At 41.0% G+C, this 20536-nt stretch overlaps 1 protein-coding gene across 1 annotated transcript in view; it reads right to left on the bottom strand.

Annotated features, from left to right (window-relative positions):
* LOC145415381 (uncharacterized) overlaps window positions 1-20331 on the bottom strand; it is a 72348-nt gene extending 52017 nt beyond the window's left edge. The window contains exons 1-5 of the mRNA XM_080284665.1: window positions 20269-20331; window positions 15409-15957; window positions 12234-12422; window positions 9873-10053; window positions 2748-2809 (exon numbers count right to left, since the gene is read on the bottom strand). Of these exons, the coding sequence (XP_080140791.1) occupies window positions 2748-2809; window positions 9873-10053; window positions 12234-12422; window positions 15409-15936 (960 nt within the window). The 5' untranslated portion in view covers window positions 15937-15957; window positions 20269-20331. The remainder of the gene's footprint in view (window positions 1-2747; window positions 2810-9872; window positions 10054-12233; window positions 12423-15408; window positions 15958-20268) is intronic.
* Between the last annotated feature and the right edge of the window lie 205 nt (window positions 20332-20536).

Genomic DNA, 20536 nt, shown 5'->3' on the forward strand with positions numbered 1-20536 from the left:
TGACCATCAGAAGCTGTAGGAGACCATCCTAAGTTCCTAGTAGCATTTACATAATGCAAAAACTGTAGCATCTCTTGGATTTAGACTGTGTACTTGTTAGCACATAACCTATAAGACCCACGAATTCTACCATCATGCAAATGATACAGTACCATAAAAAGTAGGTGGGACTATCTACAATAAATAGTGAATTAAGCCATCACTCAACAAGTTCAACAGGAGGTGGCAACTGGAGGAGCCATTGAACAGACAGGCCTATGACTCTCTGGTCCCTGGCAATTGAGCAAGATGATCTAGACTCTGGAAGACTCAGAACACCCATTACCATGTAGACAATGAAGTCCCAAGCAAAACAAGGATTTCAGAATCAGAGATGAAGCCCCAGAAGACCAAAACTGACAACCCAACAAAAGCACCACTGATTCCATATGGCAAAACAACAAAACCAAACAGAATGAAGAAAACACAGAGGAAGATGACTCCTGGCCTACCATATGGAGGAGTGAAGGAAAGAGCAACCATTAAATATCAACTCCTTTCCAATGAAATCTCTCTGGTCAGCTACGTACTGAGTGAGAGGTTCAGCTAAGAAAGTATGAGTGAGAAGCCATGGAAGGGGGACGTTCTGCTCTGTCTTTCATATTTTTCTCACTTCTTCCTTCCCCTCTCCCACCTACTCCACACACATTCCACTTTTGCCCCCCTCCCCTTTTTCTAGCTGTTAACCCCTCTGGTGCCAATTGGATCGATTTTCAGAATTACGCAAGATTTCTAATGTGATCAATAGAGGGGCTTCAGGGAAAAACTGGGGACACCATGCTCTGCCCCGATTGTGACGTATATCCCTTCCAACCAATCAGAACTAAGTGCTGAATAGGTGGGAGGGGAGATCCAGGCCCGTACCCACGGTGGGGGGAGGGGGGCTCTCCCACGGCCCTCTCGTGTCCCCCCTTTACTCCCCTACCTTTGTTCCCTCTCCCCCTCCCTCGCCTCTGACTGCCTCCTGCTCCCCCCCCTTCCTCCCCTCCCTGTCTCCTTGGGGAGGGTTATATCCCCACTACCCACCCTCCACACCCCTGTACTCCTGCTCTGCCTGTACTTTTTATCAGGTGACTGTCTGTCTCCCACCTCTATACCCCCATAGCACCCCTCCAGGCCTCTCCCCACTCCACCTCCACCTCCTGTAGTACGCTGTAAGCTTACAACTCCCCCCTCCCCCCCTCACCTACAGTATTATACGTCAATGTTACTATTCATTTTGCGTGTTTTCATTCATTACCAGATTACTGTTTGTGTAACTGCATACACCGACACATGAAACATACAATGTATGTTTTTTCATGTTTTTTAAAATGAATTTCCACATTTTTTGCAGCAGCGGCGGTGGCGGGGTGGGGGGGGGGTTATGTGCACAATTATGTACCTGCCAAAGGTTTTTTTGCATATCCTTTTGATTTTTTTTTTTTCCTATACAGCTATGAGGGAAGGGGATAGGGGGAGGGAAGGTGGGGAGGGGAGAAGTGTTGGGGGGGAAGGGGATTGGGTGTAACACCGAGAATTATTTTGCATGCTATTGATTGGGGGGGGGGGATAAAGCTAAAAAATTCTGAAGGGGGAAAGGGGGGGAGGGTGATAGGAGTGGGCGAGGAAGGTCATGGGAGGGGAGGAATGAGGGAGGAATGGGGTGGGAGCACATAGAAAACGTAAGGTGCTCCGCCTGGAAGGGTAACTTCATTCAACTTTGATGGGCTATACAGTAGTTCATGAACCAGTTGGTCAAAATGTTCTGGTTTTGGCATAAGGTGTGTAAATTCAAACTCTAAAACTTCGGCATAACAAATTTTACTTCTGCAATAGTCGAATAATCGGCTCCACATACAGATTTTCAGTCCGTTTCGGTCGATCGAATTGTGTACCCTAGGGATTAACTACATACTCTGGCTGGATGGCAACTGTTTGCTGGTTCTATTTCCAACCTGCATATTCTCATGATCAGTCCCTTTACCATTTGTAGTAAAGATGATGATGATAATGAAGCATTATAATAAAACATATCATGGAAAGCATTTCAAAGTTGCTGAATATCACTGCTTTTTATTTTTAATATCTCATTTTACCCAACATGATTCAGCACACCTCTGTAATGTTTATAATCAGGTACCAAGAGAAGAAAGATGATTAAAAAAAAAAAAAAAATCAAAGTAAAAAAAAAATCCCTTATCGGAAATTCTACCGTAATGGACAATGAACAAAATGTGAGCTTAAAGTCAATTCTACTCTGTATCAAACTGGCAAAACCAGTTTGAACAGCAATGTAATACAATATATCGGGATTAGGACACATTTACTGTACATATACATTAACAACAAATCATCTGGTAAATGCATGAATTCACATCACATTACCATGACTGGTCTGATCAAACAAAGCAATACTTGTTACATACAATGGGCATGTTTTAGTTGTAAGGAAACTAACACAGATTCGTTATTATTACTGAAAGAACATTAAAGTTCACAATTAAGGGCAACATTTGTATCAAACTACATATAGCTTAAAGACCCTTCATTTCACTTAAACCAATTCAATCGACAAAATTACTTTTGCTTCTTGAAAATCGAATTAACAACTTCCAAACCATGGGTGTTAGCTTATTCAAAAATGAATTCATGACATAACATTATCTTCTCTTAGTACCTGTCAACAGTGAAATACAAAATACAGACTACTGTATTTCATCCCTTACCTTTGGTTTCACTGCATCTTTCCGTGGACGTCCTCTTTTTCGCTTAGGTGGCAACCCAGTATCTAGAAAATAAAACAAGAGTGTCTACATGCAGTCCATTAATAAAAAATATAAAGTCCTATCGCTCATACAATCTTACAAAATTGTTACTCTTAAAGCATGGCCAATGTACAAGGGTTAAATGAAAGGTAATTCTGTCACAATTATAAACATTCAACATGTGGTGGCACAGATGTGTCATGTGTTTAAAATGACCAATACCATTTCTTCACTGTTCCCAGTTAGGGTTGATTTCATGTGTTGAGCAGTTGTGTTGCTGTTATGCATGATATGAATGTCTGTGCTGAACACTTGTCAGTGCTTTTTAAGTTGTGTGCCATGACTGAAAATCTGATTGCCGAATTACTCTCTCCTAACGAAGTTCACCGATGAATATAAGTTGTTTAAGGTGCTGACTGTATATTGGAATTCTATCACAAAAATTCACCTATAAAGAGAAAATTCAAACCCATGGATTCAACAGGAAAACTAATGGCTTTAGTTTTCTGGGATGTAAATGGCATTATTCATATGGATTTCCATGAACCTGGGAGCAGTAGGACAGGTGAAGGTAATAAGGCTGTGATCGGAGGAGCCCAACGGAGAGGAAAGATTAACAGTGTAAGCAGAAGGATTAGTTGTAAGGAAGAGGTCAAGTATGTTGGAGCTATCTCCAAGGTGGTCAGGGATATGGGTAGGGTGCTGTACAAGCTGCTTTAGGTCATTAGGGATAGAAAAGATGTAGGCTTGTTCACCAGGTGGATCAGTGATAGGAGAGGAGAGCCAAAGGCAGTGGTGAACATTGAAATCTCCTAGAATGGAGATTTCAGAGAAATGAGGAATGGAGAGAATGTGTTCCATCATAAAAGATAGTCAAAGAATTTTTGATGGTCAGTAGAATTAGGGGTTAAGTAAACAATGCAGATATACTTAGTCAGAGAATGACAAGAAAGCCAAAGCCAGACAGTAGAGAATTCAGAAGAATCAAGTTCAGGAACACGAGAGCAAGATAAATCGTTACATACATATACACAACATCCACCTTTGGCTTTGAAATGAGTATAGAGAAAGCAGAAGGAAAAAGAAAAGGGTTTGCTGTCAGTTGCCTCAGACAGCTGAGTCTCTGTCAAGAAGGTGAGGTTTAGTGGAGGAGAGGTGGTGTTCAACAGAGAGAAAGTTTGAGGAAAGGCCGCGACTGTTGCAGAAATAAAGAAGAAGTGAGTCAGACAGTGGTTCCAGGCATCTCTTTGAGTCATCACTGGGAGAGGGGCTGATGGTGGGGGAATTTATCGTCCTACCCCCGGGGACTCTGAGGCCTGATTTTACAGACATTACAAAATACAATACCTGTTATGTTATACTGAAGAGTGAAAAACTAGTCAGTAATAGTAAATACTTGTAATGCTAAACTCAACGAAATATAATTATTTAATTTACACCAGACACTTTCACTTTCCAAATATTTTATTCACTTACAATTAGTTTCTTTCACTTATTTACATTATATGAGTTACAGTACAGGTAAGCCCTTAATTCACGCGAGGGTTACGTTCCCAGACCCTTCGCGTATGTGGTAAATTCGCGTATACATTCTGCCCTTGTGTGCACAATTACGCATGTCTACTAAGTATATTACATCTGAATAATACTGTTTATGCACTACATACACCTTATAAACTAGCATAAAGTATGAAAAACAACAAAAATGTAAGAAATTTAACACTGAAACCTGACAAGCACAGGCATAGGTGGAGACACTTCAGCAGTCTGGTGCACAAACCCTCACTGCCATTCCATATGCTACATTCTGCCTTCTTTATTGTCCAAACAGTTGACTCATTCACCCCAAACATACAGTTCCAAGCCAGTTCACAGGCGTAGGTGGAGACACTTTAGCACAGTCTGGTGCACTAGCCCTCACTGACTCCCGTATGCTACGTTCTGTCTTCTTTATTGTAAGAACAGTTGACTCACCCCAAACACACGGTTCAGAGACAATTCACCATCAAGTCAATTCACCATCAAAACATGGACGATTCCCTGTCATTCTATAAATATACTTATTATTGATTAATTAATACTTTAATAAATAATTTTCAGGGGGATTTTATAACTCATATAAGTAAAAAACTAGCGTACTGTACTTGCTAAATAAACTGGTATGTAAATAAATGACGGGGAATTGTCCTGACGGAGAATTGTCGCCGACATTCCTCCCTTAAGTTTGTCCAACACTTTAACTTTCTCTGTCAGCAACATCACTTTACGAGTCCATTTTGGTGTGTTACCACATGCATCACTAGCACTACGCTTAGGCCCCATGTTGACAGACAAGGCAAGCAATCACTGGAAGGCAGAAAAATAAGCCACAAATAACGATTCGAGAGTCACGCATGGTTCGACCGTCAGATTCAAACTGACTGTGTGGTGCAGGGTAGACCGACAGGGTTGCCAAGTCGCACCCAGCTCTACCCATGGAAACCCAACTGAAAACCAGCCCAAAAGTAGCCCAACACCAATAATTATTTTAAAAATCCTCTTATTATGCAAAATTAGTGTTTTATATAAATAATTCATGATCATCATCATTGTGTTCTTTGTTGTGTACATTACATCATATGTGAAATTTGCTAACATCATTTTGTTTGATGTGAATCATTACAACACATTTTATGTCTTTGCATATTATTATGCTCTGACATGAAGAGTGTTTTCAACTGTTTCATGCTGCAGTCTGTTTCTAAATTTACTTTTCACTAAATTATATTGAAAGAAAACCCTCTCTACTGCGGCAATGCTTCCTGGCAACGATAGCAGGGATAAAACAAAACTGCCTAATTCTTGGAAGTCCCTCTCTCCGCACGAATCTGTACGGTTATATAGTTATCCAGAACTGCTCTGAATCTCTCGTGGGCTGCACCCACTGGTTCCTATGGGAGTATTAGAGGTTCTCTCTCTCTGCCGTATGTTTAAACAACTCTCTCTTTCTCCCTCTCTCACTCTCTATCTCAGTAATTTGCCGTGATGTGGTTTAACTCCAAACTAGCCCAAAAAACCGCAACCCGCAACCAATAAAATTTGCCCGCGGAAGAGCTTCAAAACCAGCCCAATTTGGCGGGAAAACCGCGACCTTGGCAACCCAGTAGACCGACCTCCCACACACACACACGCACACACATACATAAATTGTATGCACATGGGCAGCAGGTAGGAATTTTTATATTTTATTTATTTCTCTTGTATATTAAAATTATTTATTGGAATACTATAATTTTAAGTTTTAATTATTGTACAAAAAATTCGTGGATAACCGAAATCACATGAAAAAAGTTCGCGTGAATTAAGGGCTTACCTGTATGTACTTTTCTAAAAGTTGACGAGTGTGTGAAAGTCATGGTAGCAATCTCCCAGACATGCCAACCTAATACTGTGGGCACCATATTGTCATTTTCCTTCATACTTGTTCACGTCTGCTTGTGTTCATGCAGACATAGCAGGAGGTTAAAATGATGAACTGGGAACCCCAAGCATGACTGGACGAATACGCAGTGTTCACAGGGCAGAATTCAGGGCGCAACTTTTGAAACAGAATTGTGGATTTTAAAATGAACGCCACAGTCTGTCAATAGGTCCAATCAGATGGAATGTAGCAGTTCAGCGGTTAAATCAAGCATAAATCCATTTAGAAAATTCCGTACACAATACCACATTTCTGGGGGTATTAAATATGCGTGCAAGCTGCTGTGTGTAGCTTTGAGTCAGCATAGGCTGCTACATTTGGGTTGGTTTCAAGGACACCTTTATACTGACTCTTGATCATGGAACTTGATCTGGCGAAAAATTCGAGATACAGTAATGGAATGGGGGTTGGGGGTTAGCTAAATTAGTTCGATAAATTCAGCATCTACTTTACTTCCTGTTGGTGGAGTAAACAAGACCATCTGTAGCAAAATGAAATCATTTCACTAAACCTTTTCTTCATTTCACTTTCTGAAATATATACAGTAGATACTCTCTCAGCGATAATGTACTGAGAAATAGTTGTAGGTAACTTTCTTTTCAGCACAACCGAAAAACAAAAGTTCCTAAAGCTCAATTAGAAATAAGTTTAAGATAAGAAGATGTTCCCCTAGCTCTGGCCATGGGAGTGGCTTCTTCCATCCATCCATTGCCAGACGCCATGTATCCCAAATGGGGTGGCTTCTTACAGTGATGAAAGAAGTTTACGGTACACCGGGCACTCCACATTTGCAGGCTTCAAAGATTCGCAGATTGCCCGTCTTTGGAGTCAAGACTGAATATAATGGGTGTGTTTTTTTTTTTTTTTTTTTTTTTTTTTTTTTTTTTTAAATGCTAGGAAGAAGGAACCAAAGGCCATGAGCCTGCAATAACTGTTCCTTCCATCATCATCACCATCATCCAGACCTCCTTTCCCACCCAAGGGCAGGGTGAGGAGTAGCAATGTCCAGACAGCCCAAAATTGCCCAATCCAATAGGCCATGCTTCCATTCACTCATCATTCAGGCCCCTGGAATCCTGGCTCTATCAGATACACCAAAAACATTCACCACGTTCTGTAGCTTCACATAAGCGTATCCAATAGTCAATCCAGATGCTGCCACGTTAAAAAGGGGTGCCGAAAATCCCTGATCATGCACTTCTCCTCACAAAATTCATCCAGCCAGTTCGATCTCCTGTCAGTTCCCTAGCCTCACCAACTTCCAAACCTCTCTTCCTCACACATTCATCCACCATATCTCTCCACCGTCTCCTTGGCCTACCTCGCCTCCTCCCTTCTTAGAATTCGCTCAGATATACCTTCTTCACCACTCTATTGTTATCCATTCTCTCCACATGACCATACCATCTCAGTACACTCTCTTTAATTCTTGTGTCCACCGACTTCCTCACTTCGCATCTTTCACGAATCACAGTATTTCGTATCCTATCCACCCTCTGTACTCCACATACAATCCTCAGTAGTCCCATCTCCACTGCTCTTACTCTTGACTTTTCATTTTCATGCCACACCATAGTCTCACATCATTATATGATAAAGATGGCACTAACACTCCTTCAGGTAAGCCTCGTGCAGCTGCAACACTCAAGCCTCTGTTTGTTATCAAGGCCTTCATTGCACCATCTACTTTTCTTCCTTGTGTCACTCTACTTTCAACTTCTTTTGCACATTTTCCTCTCTTTTCGATCACTGTACCCAGGTATTTGAACTCTCTCACCAATTCCAGTTCCTCTCCATTCACTGTTACATTGCACTGGAAGTCACCTTCTCTCTCAATAACCATCACTTTACTCTTGTCTACATTTACTCTCAAGGAACGACACTTACAGGCATCAGCAAAACTCTGCACTAGCCTACCAAGTTCTTGTCCAGTAATTGCAAGCAGTACTGCATCATCAGCATACAAAAAATTTGAGATATTCCATCCATCACCATTCATTACCAATGCCATCCCTCTCTCCATTACTCGTGTTTTCACTTCTCACATCACCCCATCCATATATATATTGAACAACCATGGTAACATCACACAACCTTGTCGCACGCCCACACTGATCGTGAACCATTCACTTAGATGCCCATTAACCCTGACACATGCTTCACTACCATCATAAAAACTTCCGACAGCACCTAGCAGCTTACCCTCTACACCATACACGTGCAAAACTTTCCACAATCCTTCTCTGTCCACTTTGTCGTATCCCTTTTCCAGATCCATGAATGTCATAAACACCTTATGGTCCTTCTCACAAGCCTTGTTGGACTGGTTACTGCTCCTTCCAAGAGAAAAATAAAATACAAGAGAGAGCCAAATTCAAGATCCGATCATTTTGAGATTTCTGGACACACTGCAGCTGAAAGACTGGAGATCACAGCTAGCAGGAAATACAGACAGAGGGAGACAGCTCCAGAGTTGACCTGTTGCATAAATGATGGACTGGGAGTAACGGTTAACGCTTGCATTACAGAGTTGGACAGAAAAGGGATGAGAGTTTGCTGCTAGACAGGTTCCACGCACCTGTTGTAGAGGTGGAGGAATGCAAGCAGACAGTTCAGAGGACCAGTGACCATTAAAGTAGCGACAGAAAAGAGATAAAGAAGAAACAGTGCGGCAAACAGACAGAGGTTGAAGGGAGCCAATAAGAGGAGGAGAGTTAGAGACAAAAAGCCTTTGACTCCACCCCACTGAGAAGAGCTGTATGTGGGAAGCCTCCACACATGAGAGTTGTACTCTACACAGGGGCAGATAAAACCCGTGTATAGAGTCAACAAATGTGCAGGGGTAAAGATGGAACGGAGTTGGCTTTGCACACCTAATCTCTTGGAAGCAGATTTTACAAGAGATGTAATATGATCCTTCCCAGATAAGTCTCAAGTGAATGAAACCCCACTCATGTTCAAGGATGATGCAAGATTAAGCAAGAAGTTGGGGTATGTATGTAGCTGATGACTCATCAGCTATTTGTAATATTTTATGCTGATTTCAGGTCCCACATATGGTATATTTGGTACAGTATGTGCACACTTGCTCACGGGAGATGATTTGTGGCTGTAGAGGTATTGCCCCTCTGTGGAGCCAAGACTGAATGGGTATGATTGCAAGAAGTTGGGATCATCAGCTATTTGTGATATTTTATGCTGGAGATATCACTTGTCCTTGACAGGTATGCAAACCTCACAGACGGATGTTTCGCCCAATTCATAACAAATGTATACAGCTCAACAGGGCATAGATTGTTTTTTCCTTGAGTGTACCAAGGCCCAAGCACATCGATGGATGATCATAGGACTTCAGGGGTTAAAGAGTTAATCATGTCTCCACTACACCTTTATACAGCTGTTCCTTTACTACTCCGCCTTTCACAGCACTCTTCGTTTCCATGAACGATACTTCAGATAACACATTCCTCCTCTGTGTACTATCACATGATAGCTACCCATTTTTAGTCTCTTAGCATTTCCATTCATCATATGATCTGAAATTTCATGAATAACTAATTCCTATGTACCTACACTCATCTCCCTCAAGAGCCAAGCCTGACCACTACTTGCATCATTCAACCTACCAGTATCGATGATCTCTCTCTTGATTCTGGGTCTCTTGAACTCGGGCTCCCATTCTTCATCATCTGCATTGATATCCTCACGACGGTCATGTTCCTCTTCCATCAGGTCCTCGAGACGAGGCTCAAAGGTTCCATCTGTTTCTAGCCCAACCATTTGCTCATCTTCATCCTCTGGTTCAATCTGAAATAATGTAAATATTCAGCAATTGTGCAGGAAGTCACAAACCACTACCACTCAGGCCCATTCACCAAGAACACACACTTCAGAATTACTGATGCACGTCTGTGAGTGTCGTACCTTGAGACTAAACGCGGAAAAGAGAAAAGTGATGGTTATTGAGAGAGAAGGTGACCCCCAGTGTAATGTTACAGTGAATGGAGAGAAACTGGAATTGGTGAAAGAGTTCAAATACCTGGGCACAATGATAGAAAAGAGAGGAAAATGTGCAAAAGATGTGGAAAGTAGAATGACAAAATGAAGAAAAGTAGCTGGTGCTATGAAGGCACTAATAGGAAATAGCAGCTTCAGTTTTGTAAATGCATGAGGCTTAACAGAAGGAGTGTTAGTGTCAACTTTAACATACAGATGTGAGACTATGGTGTGGCATGAAAATTAAAAGCCAAGAGTGAGGGCAGTAGAGATGGGACTGCTGAGGAATGTATGTGGAATGCAGAGAGTGGATAGGATACGAAACAATGTGATTCATAAAAGACGTGGAGTGAGGAAGTCTGTGGACACCAGAGTCGAGGAGAGTGTACTGATATGGTATGGCCATGTGGAGACAATGGATAACAAGAGAGTGGTGAAAAAAGGTATATCTGAGCGAATTTGAAGGAGGGAGGAGGTGAGGCAGGCCAAGGGGAAAGTGGAGGGATATGGTGGATGAGTGTGTGAGGAAGAGAGATATGGAAGTCGGTAAGCCTTGGGCACTGACAAGAGATCAGGCTGGCTGGATGAATGCTGTAAGAAGAAATGCATGATCAGCGATCTGGCACCCCTTTTAGACATGACAGCGTCCGTACTGACTCTATTGGATACGTTTCTGTGAAACTACAGAATGTGGTGAATGTTTTGATGTATCAGGTAGAGGCAGGATTCTGAGGACTTAAATGATGAGTGAATGGAAGCGTGGCTCATTGGACTGGGTAAACTTGGGCTGTCTGGATGTTGCTACTCCTCACCCTGCACTAAGGTGGGAAAGGAGGTCAGGATGATGATAATGATGATAAAATAATTTTTCCAAAATAAATCCAACAAGAGTGAAACCCAAAGAATGTTCTAAGATGATGCAAACTGAGTTGGGTACTGTTAAAAATTAGAGGATGCTCCTATGGTAGATTCTGACCAGTCTAGAGATGTAAGAACTGAGTTTCTAATGCATTAAAAACAAGATTACTTTTGCCCTAATCAGAAATATCAGCCAAGTCAGAGATTAGGTGTACCACAGCCTCATCCAGTGTTTATTGAAGTGACTGCTGAAATGGATGCAGTGAGAAGCAAATGGAAAGGTGAAGGGTGGAGTCATCAGCATATGAGTGAATACACAGATATTCTCTAAACTGCCTATCACCGGTAAAATATCCATCCATCATCCAATCCTACATTGCCCCCTCAGGAGCACAGAAGCCCAGGGCTAGGCAGTTGGTCCCGACATTTAAGATGAGAGTGACCAGCCTCACTCATCCCTGGATGGCATTACATAAGCAATCAACCCCAGCCATCCCTTGGATATAAACTTTCACACAATTAAAAAATAATAATATTAATAATATAACTATTTTTACTGATAAATTGTGAAAAACAAGATGCACTTGAAAGTTTACTATAAAAAAAAAAAAAAAACAGAGCCACAACTCTTGAATTTACACACTGACTGTGCTGCCACCTGGTGTCTGCTTGTGAACATTAACATTCTCAATGAAAGCACAGATTTTTAGGATGAACAAGTGTTTGTTACTGTTTATTGGTCGCCCCCATCTTTTTTTATTCACTTTGCATGAACCATACTGATACTTCACATGCAGTGGAGGACAAACCCATCTGGTTCAAGCTCAAAACAGACGAAGGGTGGACAGAAACAATCTAGTTACTTATGTATGACCTACAGATTTTCACTTTTATAAAGTACACTGATGAATAGCACTGAATAGAGATAATGAGAGGTCAATATGTATTTACAAATCCACCCAAGTCAAACCCAGTAAAAAAAAAAAAGCAGAGGGGTGGACAGAAGTAATTTCAAGTGTAAATATGTATGACCGGTGGATTTCCATTATTGTAGTTCTTTTATTTAATAATCCTGAAACAACTGATTGGGCACAGTAAACTAAATTCATGCAAGGCTTTATGCAAAAGCTCACCTTTGGGAACACATAATCAGTTTTCTTTGCTGTTGCTGGTCTTCTTCGTCTGGCCCGTCCTCCATGAACCGACAGTGTTTCATGGTACTTGTTGACTAATTCTTCCTTTGTCTCCCGGATCTCCACCTCCAGTGTGTCAACACGATCCAGGAGACCAAAGCATCGCCGGCATATGATATCGCTGTGGGCCTGGAAAAAGGTGAATGGCTTTTTTTTTCTTTTCTTTTCTTTTTAATGGTAGGACTGAGAAGAATGACATTAACAATCATCTTCTGTCCTCTCCTTCCTTTATCTTTATACTATTAGTACATACCATATTTTTATGATTATCTTTAGTGTGACACACCCAAAACACTTGACTACACTTTTCTTCTGTTCTCATCTACAAAAATAAAGCATATTTCTTTCTAATGTCAAAAGTAGTCCTGGTGAGAAAGATTTTAACACAATGGCATTGACGACTGTGCATCAAGTTACACAAACATCCCTTAATTTTCATGTCTACACACATATATGTTCACATATGATCTACAACAATAAAGCATACATGTTTCTTTCTAACTTCAAAACTATTCCTGGTAACAGACTTCCACACAATGGCACTGACATATTCAGGCATCAAAGTTATACAAACATCCTTTATCTACCTTCCTATCCCCTGAAACTGGGAGGAGGACAGACTGCAGGTCAAGGGCAACTACAGCCAGCAGTTCACTAAGCTCATGTTCAGATGAGCCTGGAGCCACAATAACATGAACAAAAACAAACTACTGTAGGCACTTACTCCAGCAGCTGTCCAACTTGTAAAATTATTTCCATGAATCAATGTACCTTTTCCAGGAACAATGCTTACCTGCATTTCATGTATATTAACTTTCCCCTATCTGTGTAACAAGAACCATTACTACAACAGTATACTGTACTGGACATTTTCGTCCCGGGATCCAGTATTCCCAAAATGGGCCAAAAACCGCAAAAAATTAAAAAAAAAAATCCAACTTTTTCCTTCCTTTTAGGTCCTAGCCTGTCTTTATGTTGGGGAATTGTGTATTTTGGCAGGTGGCAGGCAGCAGCGAGGAGTGCCATAATGGTAGATTTTCCTCACCCAGTTCGAATACAAATATCCTTAATTTTTACATTTTCCTCTCTCATAGTTAAAATTCGGGCTTTTTCTACATCAGTTAATGGCTTGGGACCAATCTCCAATGATTCACTAAGGATTTGGAGGGTGTGAAAACGAGAGCTTTGAAATTAACAAGGGCCAGGCAGGACAAGAAAATCTGACGTGCTTTCCCATCCAAAGTCAGGCAGGCACTGAGCTCATAATCTCACAGCATTTGGTGGTAAGCCTATAAAGTTGACAGAAGCCACCAGAAAAAAATCCACCGACTATAGGAATTTTCCTACAATATTTCTTGGACCCTACCAAATATATGGTGCGAATTAGAGGGTCCAGACTTCCATTAAGCTGACTGTACATATATATATATATATCCATCCATTATCCAGTCCTACTTCGCCCCATGAGGAGCATAGGAGCCCGGGGCTAGGCAAGATGGTCCTAACATTTAAGATGAAAGTGACTAGCCTCACTCATCCCTGAATGGCATCACATGAGCAATAATCCCCAACCACCCCTTGGATATAAACCTTCACCGGCTCAATCCGATTGGAGCGCCTTAATTACCCACTAAACCAACAGGCGCCATAATTTGGTTATATGGTTACCACCCAGCGTAGTAAATGGTTTCCTGGTGTACAGGAAACCATTTGGCTTGTCACTCAGTGTAGAGTCACCCACAGGCAGTAGGAAGAGGAAAGAATGAAGGAACGAAAGACAGAAGGGGGAGTGTAGAGTCACCCGTAGGCAGGAGGAAGAGGAAAGAATGAAGGAAAGAAAGACAGAAGAGGATGGAAGGAAAGAAGGACAAAGGAGAGGAAAGGGCAGACACCTGAGAGTGGCACTACATCAAGTGAGTGGATGGTGAGCGCCCTCACCTACCACAATATATATATACAGTATATATATATATATATATATATATATATATATATATATATATATTATAATATAATATAATATAATATAATATATATATATATATATATATATATATATATATATAGGCACACCTCAGTTTAATGATGTAATTGATTAGGTAAAACCCCATTGTTAGTCGGAGTTATCATATATCGCGGTACTTTCAACATGTAAAGTAATGTGAAGCGATTACCAGCCTTGGGTTTCCCCCCAAACCAAGCCCAGAACCCACCCACATGAGCTCAAAAAGAAGTTTAAATGGCCTAACAGCTGTCAAGGAAACTAACGTAAGCCTAACACCTGTAAATAACTTGCTAAAACCAACAAATAAAATCTGAAAATCGTCAAATATACTGTATCCGGAAAAAATCAAGCTTAGTAAACTGTACCCCAAAATGACAATGTTCACCCCACTTATGGCTAAAACACATTAATCTAAGTCTGAAAATGGTTTATAAATCAACCTAAACACAATTTTGGTCTAAAATATCATGAAAATCTATTTTTTAAAAATCAAAACCCATTATTAAACTGGGGTTTGGCCATCATTCGGCAAGGTACGGTGGTATTTCTATCCCCATCGTTAAGCTGGGGTATCGCATCAAGGGGTATCGTATATCGAGGCATTACTGTATGCGTACATATACTGTGTATATATATATATTATATATATATATGTCCATCCACCCATTATCCAATCCTATAGGGGAGCGTAGAAGCCCAGGGCTAGGCAGTTGGTCCCGACATTTATGAGAGTATATATTTTAAATAACAGAACAGAGGAAGGAAAAACAAATGAGTTAAAAAAAAATAATCCACACACCAGATTACTGGCATCCTCCATTCATAAAATATCTGTAACAGTTGGAGTTGAACTGCTGTAGCTTGAAGTTAGTAGGGAAACAACCCTGGGGAAGCGAGCTCCAGAGAGAGGCAGTATATCTGGTCACTTAGCATAAAGCTATCTGGTCACTTAGCATATAACTAAAGCTAACTCTGATAACAAGGCATACAAACAAAGAATCAAACAAACAAACCAATACTGGCAAAAACATAATCTCCTTGGCAGAGGGGGGGGGGGATCTCATCACTCGCACACAGTACTTTAATTACTTGTACTATTAGTATTCTTACCTTGCGTGAGGTTAGTTTCTGTCCAATGAAAGACCCAAAAAATATGGAAAGTCTTCTGGTTGTTGCAGTAGTTTGCGTTTTGAAAAAGGACACCTGCTCCTCTGGGTCACTCATCCCCATGTCTGCATTACATATCAGGCAATGCTGACCAACTGGTTCATTTTCCTCTTCCTCTGCTTCCTCCATCCCCTCCCCAAAAGTCTCAGACAGTTTGGTTTCTACTTCACCACTGCTTTGTTCAGGTAGCTCATGGTCTGGGTTCGAAATGTTTGATATGATGGGTAGGTCTTCTGTCCCCATGTGTGTTTCAGTAACAGATTCTAAAATACTCTTAGGTCCATGGCCTTCATTTGAAACAACTAAGAGGCTGCTATTTTCTACACTGCTGCTGTGTGCATGAACTGATGTAACCAGAGAGGAATCAAGTGCCGTATTTTCCAAAGCAGATGGATCCATGATGGTGATAGTGATAGCCTGGGGAGTCTCTTGAGACTCCCCAACAGGCAGGATCTTCTCCTCCTCAGCCATGGTTACTTCAGTTTATTACTCCTGCAAAAAAGAGAAATGTTGGTAATTTTAATCCCTAGAGTACTGTAACATTAGCACACCAAAATGAGCCGTAGAGTACTGTAACATTAGCACACCAAAATGAGCCCTAGAGTACTGTAACATTAGCACACCAAAATGAGGTGACTTAAGACATATTTCATTTTTATTGGAGTAAGTGAACTTTTCCTTTTTATATATACTGTATTTTTAATGTTTATTTTTTTGGCTGCAGTCAGACTGAAGGCTAACAATGATATTATGGATGCCATGATACTTCAATTAATTAAAGTTGAGTATATCGCCACCAACTTGGCATATGAAGTCTGTTCAGAAAGTATCCAACCACGGGCTCTAAAACAACAAACAGCTAACCTGTTCAGCTAGGACATTAATCCCCCTCAAAGGAGGCCCTTTCTGATTAGACACACGTAGCCCATCGTATTTTCCACTGCCTGAAACATTTTTTTAAAAGTAGTTTTTTGGTATCTCCTGCAGGTGCTCCTGTCGCATTCGTTATGATCTCTTCTCTCAGATAAATGTTGCCCGAGACATGTTGGAGTGTGGAAATGCGATCCAGAATTTCTGAAGACTGTTATCACTGGAGATGAGACTTAGGTGTAGCGGTAGGACCCAGAAACCAAAGCACAGTCGTCCCAATGGAAGCATGCAAGGTTGCCTTGGAAAAAAAAAAAAAAAGAAGAAGAAGATGAAGAAGAAGACAGTTCCATGGCAAGGTGAAATGTGCTTGCACGTTGACAGTTTTGTTAACTACTGTGGTGTTGTGCATCACAAATACGCACCAGAAGGTGAGACTGTCAACAAACACTACTACCTCGATGTTATCTGTCGTCTCCCTTCGCAGTTTAAAGGAACAGACCAGACCTTTGGAAGGTGGCAAGCTGGAAGCTGCATCATGACAATGCCCCTGGCCAAGCACAACATCCAGCAGGTCTGGCAGGCTCCCTACTTACTAGACATGGCTCTGTGCTACTTTTGGTTATTCCCCGTGCTCAAAACTTCTCTGAAGGGTTCCCGATTTGAGACAAGAGAAGATCATAACAAGCGCGATGAAGCACCTGAACAAGACACCAAAAACCGACTTTGAAAATTTTTTCACGCAGTGGAAAGAATGCTGGGCTAAGTTTGTGAAGTCAGAAGAGGGCCTACTTTGAGGGGGTTTAGTGTCCTCGCTCAACAGATTAGCTATCTAATTTTTTAGAGCCTAAGGTCAGATACTTTCTGAACAGACCTCATATCATATTTTTTCTGAAGAAATACTGGTGTCTGAAATTACCCTAAGCTGTGTTTTAGAGATTTTAATAAAAATTTCCCACTTGGTCTACCAGCTGAGCCGCTCTGGTGTTCAAAAGAACAAGAAAACAGGAAAATTAAAAGGTGGTTCTGTCTCCTTAAGGATTACCTTTAAAAAAAATAAAAAACTGAAACTTGAAAAAGCAATGAGAAAATACAGTGGAATCTCCTAAATTGTGGTCTTATGTGACTGGGCACAGGTCGCAATTTGAGAATTCCATGAGTTAAAAATAATTAATCTTATAGGAAAAATTACTTATGAGTCTGTCATCTTGGAAAGTAGCCCCCCTTACCCCCAAACTTACATCAAACTTGTCAAAACAATTGGCAAGAGTAATAAAATGCAAAGGCTCATAAACAAATCACTGAGAATTTTTTTCCCAAGGAGAAGACACAAGATATTGTTGAAAAGTGTGTTCCCAAAAAGTCATTCATTGATGGCAACACAAAAAGGAGGCTAAACAGGAACTTACCAAAACATGAAACTATGGAGGAAACAAAGACTATGGGAACAAATGAAAAGAATGAAAGACAATTACTATAGGATCTGTGAGAACAGAATGGAAGGAAGGATGTACACTGAAACTGAAATAGAATATAGGAGAGTCAACAACCAAGCGAGAGGGGAAACAAGGAAAGCGGTGAAGAACACGGAGAAAGAAATAGCAAGGCTTGTGAAGGAGAACCCAAAATTATTCTAGAAATATGTCCTGTCAAAGACTAGAACCAAGGCAAGAATTCCAGAGTTGTGAGTTGGTCAAGACAAATCTAACAGGACGGTAAGTGACATAAAAAGCTGAGGTTCTTTCAAGGCACTTCTCTAACGTATGTGTAAAGGAACCAGATAGGGGCTCCCAGAAGGGGACACAGGAGGCAATATCACCTCTGCCGAGACTAGACATCACCAGGAAGCAAATTAGGAGCGTTATACAGAAGATGAAGAGGGACAAATCACCAGACCCTGGTTAGCTATATTCAAGGATAGTTAAAGAGGTGATGGAGGAAACAATAATGCTATTGAGAATCCTCTGTAAGTGTTCCTTCCACACGCAGCAATTACCAACAGATTGGAGGATGCAGACATCATAGCAATATTCAAAAAAGGGGACAAGTGACCTGGGAACTTACAGACCTTTAAGCCTGACCAGTGTTATCCATAAGTGTATGGAGAGTTTGACTGGGGAGAAGATAATGGCTCACATGAGGAAAAATAACTTGTTCATTAAAAAGCTGTAAGGATTCATCTCGGGAAGATCCACGGTCGTACAGCTTATCAAAGTACTTGACAGCTGGACAAAGGCAGTGCACGATGGGAAAGCTGTTGATATAATTTATTGTGATTTCATGAAGGCCTTTGATTGTGTTCCACTTAAGAGACTCCTGGAAAAAAGTTCCTGTTGTGGCATAAGGGGTAACTACCTGGGTTGGATTAAAGAGTTTCTCACAAGAGTGTTGGTCTCTCTCCCTGTCGCGGGGGCTCCCGGGCATGACGTCATGCCACTACAGAGCATGCTTGGCCGTCACGGTCAATGAAATGAAAATCAACCAAAACGTGGGCCAATCAAATCATTGATAGCATTAGGAGATTTTCAAATTTCAAACATCCCTTACTTTAGTCAGTTCCACGATGGCTTCCACTTGCAGCGGGTGTGCTGTAACTGAATACGAGGCCATCGCTCTTTTTTTTTTTTTTTTTTTTTTTTTTTTTTAAAGAATAATCAGGAAAGTGTGAATTTCCTAGGCAGTCACGGTGTTCTGCCTTCCTCCCTGAAGTGTAAGAAGTGTAGAAGTGACCTACATTATAGATAGGACCTTCACCGGTGGTACTGTAAGAATTTTAAGAATTACGCAAATTCAAAGGAGCAGAGGACATGTGGGTTTAGAGGACTGAGGCAAACCTCTCCACCTCATTCTCCGACGACATTTAAGGTATGATAAGGTTAGGTTAGGTTGGGTTGGGTTAATGTTAGGTTTGGTTAGGTTAATAATACGGGAGGTTCTAGGGGGGCTTTTTAGGGTATACGGTTCAATCCACTTCCTCGATTTCAAAACCGAAAATATTTATCCTGGTCAACTTTAGTGTGATTTGAATGAATTTGACCTTCGCTTTTGTCTGAAATAACTTGTTTTGGTGATAGGCTTGGGTAAGCCAAACTCCAAAATGAGTGATTTCCAACAAAAATAAAGGTCAAATTCATTCAAATTACAGTGAAACTGACCAGAAAAAATATTTTTGGTTTCAAAATGGAGAAATGTAGTTTCTAAAAACTGACCCAATCCACCAAAGAGCTCAATTGATATGGTGTGTCTTCTGCTTAAACTAAGCTGTTGCTTTACCAACAGTCAAAAGAAAATTATTGTCATTCATAGGACCATGAAATGACTTCATGCCTGACACTACAGCAAACTGACATCTCAGATCTACACAGCACTGCCATGAACCATTATCAGGACTGGCAGTTACCAGGAACAACATTGCCCTAGGTAAGGCTTAGGGATGGCTAAGATTTATCACCCATTTTATAAACAGGATTGCAAAGCATGTTCTTAATACCTAACCTAATGTACCCTAGTCTGCCCTAAACAAAGCGTAGTCAATAGTGTTCTTATTAATTACTGCTCGCTGGACTGACCACCACCCAGCTTAGCATTCATGGAGAGTCGGTGCCGAACCTCTCCTGGCGTGTAGGGGCGAGTTTAGTGGTCGCCGAGATAGTTTTAAACTCCCCCCTTGTTATAACGCTGCCATTCCAGCTCTTACTTACGATGTCACCCCCTACGGAACTCAGAGTACTAATGGACTGGATCTATAGTTACTTACAACGATTGGAGAAGCCGTATTGGTAAACACTGCGTAATACTACAAACTACGAGAGGACGACACCTATTCCTCTTGTATTGAAGGGTTTCCTTGATTAATAAATATCATCACAACTGAGAATTGAGGAATAAATGTTTCTAACTGATTGGTATTGCTAAATAATGAGCACAGGGCAGGACAGTACCTTGATAACACAAAGCGAAGCCGTGCATGTAATCAGCCGCCATACAACGCCATTTTCCAAAGCAACAATGGCGCTCGTTCGATTCTGAGTCACTGTTTACATGGAATTAATATCTATCCTTCAGGCTATCTTACGCTAAATTTTCAGCTATCATTTTAATATGATGGATTAGCCTACTCTGGTTCTTAATTAAATTTATATACAAGCAATCACATAAAAAAATATAAATTCGTTGGTACAAATGCCAGATGCCACGTACACAA

The sequence above is a fragment of the Coenobita brevimanus genome, chromosome 102 (genome assembly GCF_032717465.1).
Source record: "Coenobita brevimanus isolate Jiangsu-jjx chromosome 102, ASM3271746v2, whole genome shotgun sequence".
Taxonomy (NCBI): Eukaryota; Metazoa; Arthropoda; class Malacostraca; order Decapoda; family Coenobitidae; genus Coenobita; species Coenobita brevimanus.